We start from the raw sequence: 11,877 nt of genomic DNA on the forward strand, positions 1-11,877 counted from the left end.
GAAACCTCAGGCAGTTCTTCCTCGTCAAACTTACAGCCTTTAATCACAGGAGAGGGTGGCGGGAAGCCCACTCCACTGGGTGCCCCCAGAGGTAGGGGGGTCAAGGAGAGGAGAACCCCCCCCACCCCCCGGCCGCCCCTCCCCTCCTCTTCCTGAGAAGCTGTGGCCTGCCCGGTCCAGTCGGCTTTAGTGGGGGCTCAGGTCCTGGGTGCTGGTGCTGAGAGTCCGCGGGGCCTCGCCCAGGTGCTGGCTGGGAAACTGGGGAGGGTTGGCGGGTAGGTGAGGAGCAGACACAGCTCTGACCCAGGTACCACCCCCTACGTCATCCCCCTGCCTCTACCCCAAGTAAAACCCACCCGTTATCCTGTCCTGGGGTCCATATTCCAGCCTACCTTGCCTTTCTCTTATATCGGGGCCTGCCTACACGGCCCCCACTCCATCCTCGCCCCAGGTGTCCCTCTCACCTGAGTCCCAGCAGCCCTTGGGCCATCCATGTTCAGCATGTTGAGTGACATGGCTCTCTTCATTCTGCAAAAGAGGGTGGCAGGAGGGGAATGAAGCCCAGGAATGTCAGGCTCCCACTTTGGGAAGGACCTTTCCAGCACTGGGTGTGATCTGTATGTGTCATGGGAGATGGGAGCCATGGAAGGTTCTTGACCAAGGCAGGGAGCGGTGGGCTATGGAACCTGCCGGTGTCAGGGTTCTTTGCGGACCGGATCCGACACTCACCCGGCTGCGCCCGCCACTCCTTCGCCTCGGAGACGGGAGACCAGCTTTTCACTTCCACGCCGGATAGACTCACGGAGCTTGGAGAAGGAGCTGCTACGACGAAGGGGCTGGGGAGGGGGGCCGGGGACACTGGTCAGTCCCTCAGGAGCCCGTCCAGTCCCCATCCCCACCCCAGGAGCTGAGGCAAAGCCCATCGTCACCTGCTGTTGTGCATCACCAGCTCTGTTGGGGGCTCCTAGGAGAACAAATGGGGGACAGTGAGGTGGGGACCCCGAGGAGCCACCGAGGAGGGAGGGCAGGGGCCAGGGCTCACCTAGAGGGGCGGGCAGGGCCTCCCTGCTGAGGATTTCTTTGTACAGCTCCTCCGCCTGCTGGTACTTGTTCTGCTTCAGGTAGGCCGAGGCCTGCGGGGAGGGCACGTCTTGGGTGACCTTGGCCCTAGGCTGGGAACTTCTCAGGACCCTGAGTTCCCTTAGTCCCCCTTTCTAAAGTGCACAGCTGACAGTCCCTTCCCTGTGTGACACCTTGCCCTGGAGCAGAGTAGGTTTGGAGCCCAGCCCCACTTCTGACTTCCTGGCCCTGAGCCTGTTTCCTGTTCTACCTTGGGCCAGTGACACAACCTCTTTGTGCCTCAGTCTCTTCTTGTGCAAAATGGGGTGACAGTAGCTCCTACCTCACAGGGTCGTTGTAAGAAGTAGGTGACCCAGGACAAGGCTAAGTGGGGCCTCGGCCATCGTGAGCTCAATAAATAGCTGACGCTGCCATCTGGCCGCCACTGACTTGTGCTTCCACGTCCTCTGTGCTGAGTGACCTCAACCAGGGCCCAGCCGGGAGGCGGCATATGATGGGACACCCTCCCCAGGCCAGGACCCCGTCAGCCCTCCCTCAGCCCCAGGGGGCCTCACCAGGTTGTTCTTGGTCTTGGCCACGTTGGGGTCGTGGGGCCCACCCAGGGCCTCGTAAATGCTCAGGGCCCGGGCGTAGTGCCGCTCCACGTCCTCGAACTTGCCCTGGTTCTGGCAGAGCAGGGCCAGGTTGTTGAGCTGCTTGGCCACATCCGGGTGGTCAGCGCCCAGGACCTGGGGGTCAGGGGTCACAAGTCAGCAAGGTCATACGGGATTGGTGGGCCACATGACATCACTGCCATGATGGGTGTCTCAAGTTAGGGATTAGAGGGTCGAAATGGTTACATGAGGCCGAGGGCTGGGGGGCACAAAGTGCATACTCAGACTGGGGGTTACCAGGGTCAGAGGTCATGATGGTTCAGAAACATGGGGTATGGGGTCAAGTGAGGACTCCAGATCAAGCTTGGGGACCGCACTGGTGGCCTTGTGGGGTTGGGGGGCATATGAGAGAAGAGGCAAGTCAGGATCAGTCTGGGAGCTCACAGAAGGTCAAGGGTGGTGGGTCACGGGATTGGTGACCTAGACTCAAACTGGGGGGTCAAAATATCAAGTGCAAGGGGCACCAGAGACTCAGGGTCGCAGTGCAGGTGCTCCAGGATCAATGGGAAGGGCCACACAGGACAAGGGGGCTTGGAGGGGGGACAGGACCTTCTCACGGATCTCCAGGGCGCGCTGGCACAAGGGCTCTGCCTCCCGGTAGCGTCCACGCTTCCCGTAGAGGACCGCCAGGTTGTTGAGGGTGGCAGCCACCTGCAGGGGTATTGAGGCCCCGGGTTAGGGACAGGCAGGCACAGCCCCACGGTGCCTCCTTCCTCCCTGGGGGCCACTCACCGCAGGGTGCTCCGGGCCCAGCGTCTGCTCCCGGATCTGCAGGGCATCGTGGAGAAGGTCCGTGGCCTCTTTGTACTTGTTTTGGTCCCTGTTGGGTGGCCACAGGGATGGAGGGGGTTGGAGAGGTTGGGACAGCTGAGGCCACAGGGGCTGGGCTGATCCCAGCAGGCCCAGGGGCCTGGGTGAACCAAGCATGGGTGGCACCCTTTAGGGGCACTTTTTGGGTCTCCCCACCCCTCCCAAGATTAGCATTGGGTCACTGCACCCCCAGACCTCTGCCAAGCCTCTCATCCTACTCTGTCGGGGTCTCTCGTGCCCGTGCTCTGATTCCTCTTTGCCTGGGTCTCAGCGACCTCCCCGATCTCTGTCCCCCTTGCTCCCTCCCTGTTTCCCGTCCTCTCACAGGAGGAACCCTCCCTCCCTCTCCCGTTGTGGGCCCTCCCCACCCCGGTGCTCCATGTTGGCAGAGGGGGCACCAGGGTCCTCCCACGTGCATCCAAAACAGGTCCCTGCCCTTCCTGCCCCCTCACCGGTACACCAGCGCCAGGATGTTGAGCATGGTGGCCACGTCAGGGTGGCAGTGGCCTGAGCTCCGCTCCAGGTCCTCTAAGGCCTGCCGGCACAGAGGCACAGCAACCTCGTAGCGGCCCTGCCCCGCGTACTGGATCACGAGGTTGTGCAGGGTCCGAAGGCGGGCTGGGATCTCGTAGCCGCCCTGCTGAGCCGCTGCCGCTCCTGCCGCCTCGGGACCTGGGCAGGCGGGCTCCGGGTCACCGTGGGCCTCCTGGCCCTCCAGCCACGCTGCCCAGCTGGCCCCTGGAACTGTGGGCCCCTGCACTGACTTCCGAGATTGGGATTGGGCATCTAATTGGCTGGTGTGACGAGTTCTGGCCTGGGGACATGAACATGGCTGCCCGCCTGGCTCACCGGGCTGTGGCCATGGTGGCCGGCCTGCCTGCCTGCCACCTGCTTCATCTTCCTGACTTCCCCATCCTCCGCTCAGAGACCCTGGGGTCCGGTAGATCAAAGTCCCTTCCCCAGCATGGGCCTGCCGTCCTCCACCCTCTGTGGCTGTGCCCCCAAACCTACCTCTTCTCTCCTCCTCGCTGGGGAACAGGGAGGCCAGGCTGTCTCGGCGAGGGGGCGACTCGGGCTGCTGTGGGGAGGACAGGAGAGTGGCAGTCATGGGGGCTGGAGGCTTGTTTCGCAGACGAGGGCCCTGAGCCTATCTCAGGGTTTGAGGGAAGGGTGACCAGGAGCTTCAGGGGCTTCCTGGGGGATTCGGGAGGATCGGGGAGCTCTGTGGAGCCGCTGGGAGGCTTTTGCAGAAGTTCCAGCGGGTCTGGGGCTGGGGGGACCCCACAGAGGGCTGGAGGGCTGTGGGCTTCTAAGAGGGTCTGGGGGACAGAGTTCTGTGAAGGGCCCAGTGGCCCGGCCTCGCCCTGGCCCGCGGCACCTGGCTCTCCGTGGGCGGGTCGTACTGCCGCAGCTGCCCCAGGAACTCGAGGTGGCTCTTCTCCTCCTCCAGCTGGGCCACCGCCTCCTCGCTGGCCCGCAGCCGCCGCTGTGTCTCCTCCAGCTCCTCCCGCAGCCACGCGTTCTCCTGCGCCAGCCGCCGGGCCTGCGCTCGCAGCCGCTGCTTCTCGGCCTCCAGCGCGCCCACGTGCGCCGACAGAGCCAGCAGCACCTGCCCGGGCAGGGGCCCAAGTCAGAGGGCTGGTTCCTACCTGCCAGCCAGATACCCCTGACCCAGCCCAGGCCTCCAGTCAGGCCAGAGCGCCCCCTTCTAGCCACGATACCCCCGATTCCGCAGAGGCCCTGCCACGGTGGCTCCTGTGACTCTCAGAGGCTCCCACGGGCTGCTGTGATTTTACCCAGGCACAAATTGTGCTCAGGGACGCTTCATATTCCACCTGTGCAACCCCCAAAGTCTCCCCAGGACCCCTGGCTTACTGAAGGACCCTATCTGGCTCAGGGACCCTTGTCACACACAAAGACACCCTAACACTGCCCAGGGACCCCTCTCTAGCCCGGAGCCTCCCCGCCAAGGCCTGCTTTCCCTGGACCTCCCCCTCTGTAAACTGCACCCCATGCCTGCCCCCCAGCACCTGAGCCCCATCCCCAAGCTCCCGCCGGCCCCCTCATACCTGGGCCTCGCCCAGCCCCAGCTCGATGGCCTCCAGCGAGTGGCTCACCACCTGCTGCTTTTCTTCCAGCAGCTCCCAGCCGGCCACAGGGCCCTGTCCTGCCAGGGCCTCCGCCAGGTGCCCGGCCAGGCCATGGTGCTCCGCCCGCAGGGCCTCCAGCCCCTGCACCACCTGCCGTGTCTGCCGCACCAGCTCCTCAGGGCTCAGGCGCTCTGGGCCCAGCCCTGTGCTGCCGGGGGCTGCCACCTGCACAGACATTGCTGCTCCTGGGGGTGGCAGGGGTTTGGGAATCATTACCAGGGCCAAGTACCGCAGCCCCCAGCCTCCACGCCCATCCTGGCCCGCAGGACCCCCTAATCTCTCCCCATTCCGGCTATCTCCCTATCCACCCATCCCGCCAGCCCTCATCTGGGAACATTCTAGTCTACCTTTGTCTGTCCTAGGACCCAGGGCTCCGCCCTAAGGACAACTCCAAAATCCTACTATGTAATTAACCAAAAGGACAAACAGCTGGGTCTTGTGGTCCCCACCTGCCCTCAGCTCACCTGGCCAGCCCTCCCCACCCCAAGGACCCTGGATACCCTGGCCCAGAGCTCCTGGTTGGCTGTGTGACCTGGGACCAGAGGTGCCCTCCTCTGCTGGGCGTGGGGGGCGGGGCATGTGGAGGCGGCGGCCTCTCCATGAGCTCATTCTTAGGGTGTTTTTGTTGGGAACCAGTCAGACCACTGGGGGTGGGGTGGGGCGGGAGGAGAGGGCTGAGGGGCTGGGGCCCTGGAAGCAGACGAGGCCTCTAGGTTGGGGGGGACCACGGGGGCAGGGTGGTCATGTGTTGGTTCCTGGGCCGACAGACCCTGAGGGAACAGGGGCTCCGCCCTGCATCACAGACAGGCTCAGCCAGTCCAGGGCCTGTTGGGACACACGTGTGACAGGAGTGGTCCATGGATGTCACACTGGCCATGCGACAGCTGAGAGTCTGAAGCCCTGCTTATAATGGTGTGGGACTTCATGTGGTTGTATGTGGGTGACAAGGTCACAGACGCTTGGCTGTGTCTCTGGGGTTCTCATAGACACAGACACAAACACACTCCCTTCTTAAAACTATGATGCAACACACACATTCTCTTAGAAATACAATTCAACATACACTTGCACACTCCCTTCTTTGAAATCCAACACGACACATTCAGAAATACAGCTCGACACGTGCACATTCGCTCATTAGAAACATAACTTAATACACATTCTCCTCTTAGAAATACAAAACACACGCACACATTCTCCTCTTAAAAACAGAACTCAGGCCAGGCACGGTGGCTCACGCCTGTAATCCTAGCACTCTGGGAGGCCGAGGCAGGTGGATTGCTTGGAGGTCAGGAGTTCGAGACCAGCCTGAGCAAGAGCGAGACCCCGTCTCTACTAAAAATAGAAAGAAATTATACAGACAGCTAAAAAAACATATATAGAAAAAATTAGCCCGGCATGGTGGCACATGCCTGTAGTCCCAGCTACTCGGGAGGCTGAGGCAGGAGGATCGCTTAAGCCCAGGAGTTTGAGGTTGCTGTGAGCTAGGCTGACGCCTGGGCACTCACTCTAGCCTGGGCAACAGAGTGAGACTCTGTCTCAAAAAAAAAAAAAAAAACAGAACTCAATACACACTCACACACACCTACATCTTCCTTTCAGAAATACAACCAAATGCAACACACGACGAACTCAGGCGCGAACACACACTCTTCTCTCAGAAACATCACGTGTACACCCCCCCTCGGAAATCCAACCCAATACACAGAAACAAAAGCCAACATATGCAAACACTCTGCCCTGTCTCTCCCACCCTCCAGATCACACTCAGACTGTCCCCTTGCACTTATCTATGACACTTGCTCTCTCCTATGGCCTCCCAAGCAGCCACCTCCCCATTCCATGCCCAGCACCCCTCAAAATCCGCACGCTCCCGGGATTCACTGTGGGCCACCCCCAGCTCCCCCACTTCCTCCAACCCCCTCCACCTTCTGGCCTGGCCCGCAGGGACTCAGGCGCCTCCACACCGCACACATGTGGATACAGAGATCCGCAAACACGCATGGGCAGAGGGCCCCTGAACTCGGACCGGTTATGCTGTCGGCAGTGGGTGCCCAGGGGACAGACAGCTGTGGCCACACGCAGAGGGAGCTCCAGTTCCCACACACGCCCTTGCAGGACGCATTATGCTGCGTCCACCACGTGCAGCCCAGCGGTTTGTGCACCTGCTTGCACGCTCCTAGTCACCTTCAGCAAGGGCACCTGTGCATTTTACACACCACAGATGCTCGTCGCCACATATAAGTATGTATTTGTGTTTGTGTACACATCAGTGTTTCTCCACATATGTGTGTGTGTCACACCATACTAAGCCTCACACCTCATGCACAGGCCACGTAAATGGCCAAACTCACAACCACACCACCTCACCAAGAGCCACCCTTGTGCTCACGTCAGCAGCATGTGAACTAAAACTGGAGCGACACAGAGATTAGCATGGCCCCTGCGCGAGGATGACACAAAAAATTAAGAAGGAGCCATCCTGACAACCACAACCATATTCACACAGTTTTGCCAAAGTAACGACGTCTTGTCCCACCGCAGTCTCAGACACAGCCTCACATGCGCCACCGCACAGCCCGAATGACAATCACAGCAACAGTCACAGCTCAACCACGGTCATCCATCGCTTGGGGTGTCTCCCGGACACACCGGCCCCCACACTCGGAGCCCCGTGTGCACAACCACACAGCTGACAGAACGATGATCAGTCACAGCCTACACATGGGTCCCAACGCAGACCCCTCTTCCACCCTGTCACCCAACCACACGTTCCTTAGTCGCCCCCTTCCCCGCCCCCATGTCCCACTCTTACACAGCCCCACGGCCAGCCCTCCGCAGCCACGTGGACCACTCCCCCCGCTCCCCCTCCTCACGCACAGCCTCACACCCCTCCACGCCTCTCATCCAACTCCATGGTTCCACACACGCCGTCCCACGAAGCAGCCCAGCTTCGGGACACAGTCACACACAGCCCCCCTGCACCAGCAGTGACACACACCCACAAAGTCAGCCACTGTCACGTGTCACCGACCCAGTCCCACGCGCTGCCCACTTCCCTGCCATACAAACACACATACCCCATCCTACAGACAGAAGGACGGCCACAGCCACACAATCTCTTGGTCAACGCTCACACCTGGTCCTCCGAACACTTCCAACTCCCTGCCATCCACACAGCCGCACACACATATCGGCCACAGGCAGAAAGCTGACCACAGTCACACAATCTCCCGGTCACATACACGAAGGACTATAAACAATCCGATTCTCAACACACGCACAGCGTTACAGACACACAATCACAGGTGGCTCACATTTTCGCATCACTGAAACGGTCCCACATCATTCGCACAGGCTCTACGTCCCATCACAGGGTTACACGGCGGACTCTCTTTCACCCCCACCCCACAGCCTCACACACTATCACTCACGCACACACGGCCTAGACCCACAAACCGCACACCTTACCCCAGGCCGGCCAGCCCGGCCGGGTGCACCCGGGTTTCCCAGCCGTCACAAGGGCCCCCTCCCTCCCCCTAGGCCCCGCCCCGTCCTCGCTCCTGTTTACCTGCGCCCGGGGGAGGGGGCGCGGCCCCTGCGGGGCCTCCGGACGCCGGGGAGCCCCAGGAAGGAGCAGGGGCCGTCCAGGGGCCCCAAGGCCCGTCCCGGGCGCCAGGCGAGGGCGCCCAGGGGCGCGCCGGGCCCGGTCCTCACCCCCCGCCCCTGCCCCCATCCTCGCGGCTCCCCGGGACTCCCGCGCCCCACTCCCGGCGCCCACCTGGCCGCGGACGACTCCGGGACCCGCTTCGCCGCGCTGCGCACCGTCGCGTCCCGCACGCCGGGAAAGCCTCGCCGCTCCCGGCCGCGCCCGGGTCTCGGGCCGCGGGCGGCTCCTACGAGGGGCGGGGCGGCCCGGAGCCACGCCCCCGCAGGTGAGCCGGCCCCGCCCACCGCACGCGGGCAGTGTAGCCCAGCGGCCCCCGCCCCGCGGGACTCGCAGCACCTCGCACGTGGAGCCCGTAACCTCTAGAACACGGCGAACCTGAGGATGATTCCAGCGCGCTGGAGGCCCGTAAACGGCGGCCTTGACGAAGCTAAAGTCTTGGAACTTGGAATCTCGGAAACTTTGGATCCCAGAGCCATGGCTTTGCTGCGGTGCCTGTCGCGAAGCCTTTGCCTTGGTCGTGCCGTTGGTCAGGTCTCTTTTCAAAGACCGCCTCCTCCGACGAACCTTCCTTGGCCACTTCTTCTTCGTCTTTTTTTTTTTTTTTTTTTTTGAGAGAGGGTTTCACTCTGTTGCCTGGGCCAGAGTGACGTGGCGTCATCATAACTCACTGCAACCTCCAACACCTGGGCTCAAGTGATCCTCCCGCCTGGGCCTCTCAAAGTGCTGGGATTGCTGTCATGAGCCACCCAGCTGGCCCTGATTACCCCTTCTAAATAGCACCCTCCCACCAAAACATTACCACATTTCCCGTCTTGATTTTGTTCACAAAACTTTTCAGAGCCTAGAATTATTTTACATAACATATCGTCTCTCACCACTGTGTTATATTATATAACATATATTATATTATTGGCGAGGGAATTCAATGGCTAAGAACTGGGCTCTGGGTTCAAATGTGATTCCAGCATTTATGGCTGTGTAGGCCTTGGGCAAGTAACTTAACCTCTCTGTGCCTCAGTTTCCTAATAGTAAAAGGCTTTCAGGGTTGAATGATTAATATATGGACAGTACTTTTATCAGGGCCTGGTGCGTAGAAAGCACTTAGTAAATGTTAGCTAATGATTGTATAATATTATGTTATTGGTTCCTTTTTCCCCTCTTCTAGAATGACAGCTCTGAGGGCAGGGCTCTGAACCTTCAGCACTGTATCTTTAGCACTAGAACAGAGTCTGGCGCAAAGTAGATGCTCAGTAAATATCTGTTGGGTGACTGAATTAATGAGTCCAAGTCCTAGAATCGTAAGATGGCCAAAGCTGGGCGCACACAATTCTAGCATTATATTTAATAGAACTTGGTGCAACTCGAGCTATTTCAAACTCCGGCTGCACCACGGCCACTGCACTATGGGATGCTTCCAGCAGAGGGCGCTGCCGGCCCGTGGACCAGGCCCCGGACTCCAGCGTAGCTCTGCATCCCAACTCAGAGACGCCACTAACCTGCCTTCTGGTCCCTGTTCTCCGAGCCCTGGTGCAGATACTTCCTCCTCCAGGAAGCCCTCTCTGACTCCCCCCACCAGGCTGGCAGTCTCTTGGGCTCCTGCATTCTAGCGCTGTCAACTCTGAATCATCACTGTCAGGGAACGCATCTATCTCCCACACTGGACTGTGAGCCCCAGGAGGGAAGGACAGGGTCAGGGCCAGGGTCATGCCAGTCACTACTGTGTCCGCAGTGCCACTCAGCACAGGCCCAACACAGAGAAGGCACTTGGGAGAATGAGTGTTGATTGAATCATGGAGAAGAAAACTCAAACTCCCATTCTAACTTCCCCAGCTATTTCTAGGGAACAGGATTGAAGGGGGTGGCCAAGCCCTTCCCCTGCGTTGTTTTGGCCTCGGGACACTGGACGTTGGTTCTGGATCTGCCACACGCTTGCCGTGAGGCAGTGTGAGGACTGGAGCCGGGCGGCCAGGTACACATCCCAGCTCGGTCATGTACTCGCTGTGTGACCCAGAGCCAGGAAGTAACCTCTCTGGGTTATAGACCCAGAGGCTGCTGGTCTGTAGAATGAGCCTCACAGGGTACCCTACTTTGTGAGGCTGTTGTCAGGATTAATGAGTAATCCCCATAAAAGGCTTAGGACAGGGTAGCACAAGGTAAATGCTGTGTGTGTTGGGGGGGAGGGGCAGGGGGTGGGGTTGGGCGCCATGCAGATCGGGGTTTAAATCCTGGTCTTGCCATTTTCTTTCCATGTAACCAGGGGCAACAATGATCTCTTGCTAAGCCTCTGTTTCCTCTTCTGTAAAACAGGGGTGATCACACTCGCCACACATCATTGTGATGAGGATCAAATGAGATAAAGATTGAAAGAAGAACTTGTTAGCTAAGCTAAACATTTCTTTAGGTTGGCCCCGTTCCAAACACTTTCGCACAACCCCACAAGGGCTGGCATTTCTGAGTTCTTACCTGGGACAGGCCCTGTGCCAAGTCCTATATGCAGATTAACTCGGTTAATCCTCACCACTATAGTTTTCTACAGGTGAAAAATAGGAGGCACAGAGAGGTTGCGTGAGTAGTCCAAGGTCACACAGTCAAGGAGTAGCAGAGACCTTGAATCCTTACAGCTGCCCCCTGAGGTAGGCACTATTACCAGCCCATTGTAAAGATGAGAAAATTGAGGCTCAGAGAGGAGAAATTGCTTGCCCAAGACCACAACCAAGAAGGCACTCAACAAATATCCCCTCTTATTCCTTAAGGCCCCAGTTTGCCATGTCATGAAAATGGGTGCATAGGTTGGGAACTTTGCTTGTTTCACCTCTTGGCCAGTTTTTTAATTTAAAAAGTAACACACTGTCAGAAAAACGTTGACAGAGAATAAAAGACTACAGAGTGAAAAGTAGGTCTTGTCTTCCTCAATCCCCAGACACCCTTCCCACGGACAGCCATGATTACCAGTTTCCAACATCCTTCCAGAGATTTTCTGTGGCTGTCGATCGTGTGTGGATGTACCAGCACGTGTGCCCATTTAAAGAAAAACACAAATGAAATAATCTTTAGCTGTGGAGGTAGACAGAATGGTTGGTCTTAACTGTGGGCGTGGCCATGTGACTTGCTTCGGCCAATGGCAGAGGGGCATCAGGGACAGTTGTGCCAGTTCTGACCTTAGACCTTAAGAGATCTTGCACATTTCCTGTCGCATCCCAGCATCGAGGGGCTTCCCCTGAGCGGTTCCTCCCCTTCAGCCTGCACCCCACTATGTCCACATAGTGAGCACAGCTTCCCAGCTGAACCTAGCTGGGATCCCCCAACCCTCGGCCCACCCCACATCCATTTTAAAGCTATTGCATTTGGGGGAAGTGTGTTTCATGCATTTTTGTGACGATAGGTATATCTTTATTATTTGTTTTCTACTGAGCAATCTGTCTTGGCAATTGTTCCAAAGCAGTGTATAAAAGTTAGCTTTGTTCTTTTTAACAGCTGCAGAGTATTCCATGAGGTGATGTCTCATCTTTTATCT

General features: G+C 58.6%; 1 protein-coding gene and 1 non-coding gene across 5 annotated transcripts; one reads left to right on the plus strand and one right to left on the minus strand.

Annotated features, from left to right (window-relative positions):
• Nucleotides 1-126: 126 nt before the first annotated feature.
• On the minus strand, nucleotides 127-8,581 carry KLC3 (kinesin light chain 3). Of its 4 annotated transcripts, XM_045531435.1 has the most exons (13): nucleotides 8,475-8,581; nucleotides 4,613-4,878; nucleotides 3,922-4,152; nucleotides 3,555-3,621; nucleotides 2,996-3,215; nucleotides 2,466-2,553; nucleotides 2,283-2,384; nucleotides 1,635-1,808; nucleotides 1,043-1,133; nucleotides 930-964; nucleotides 730-836; nucleotides 465-528; nucleotides 128-258 (listed from the first exon to the last, which is right to left on the minus strand). In XM_045531435.1, the coding sequence occupies exons 2-13, from the start codon at nucleotides 4,868-4,870 to the stop codon at nucleotides 187-189; spliced, it is 1,509 nt and encodes a 502-aa protein (XP_045387391.1). In that variant the 5' UTR covers nucleotides 4,871-4,878; nucleotides 8,475-8,581; the 3' UTR covers nucleotides 128-186. The 4 variants fall into 4 exon arrangements, with proteins under 4 accessions (XP_045387390.1, XP_045387391.1, XP_045387388.1 ...); XM_045531432.1 differs by having other exon boundaries at nucleotides 730-964; nucleotides 8,475-8,557; XM_045531433.1 differs by having other exon boundaries at nucleotides 930-1,133; nucleotides 8,475-8,557.
• On the plus strand, nucleotides 7,078-7,181 carry LOC123624882. The gene has a single exon (XR_006730247.1). It is a non-coding gene; the product is annotated as a U6 spliceosomal RNA (small nuclear RNA).
• Nucleotides 8,582-11,877: the final 3,296 nt, after the last annotated feature.

The sequence above is a fragment of the Lemur catta genome, chromosome 19, assembly GCF_020740605.2.
Source record: "Lemur catta isolate mLemCat1 chromosome 19, mLemCat1.pri, whole genome shotgun sequence".
Classification (NCBI taxonomy): domain Eukaryota; kingdom Metazoa; phylum Chordata; class Mammalia; order Primates; family Lemuridae; genus Lemur; species Lemur catta.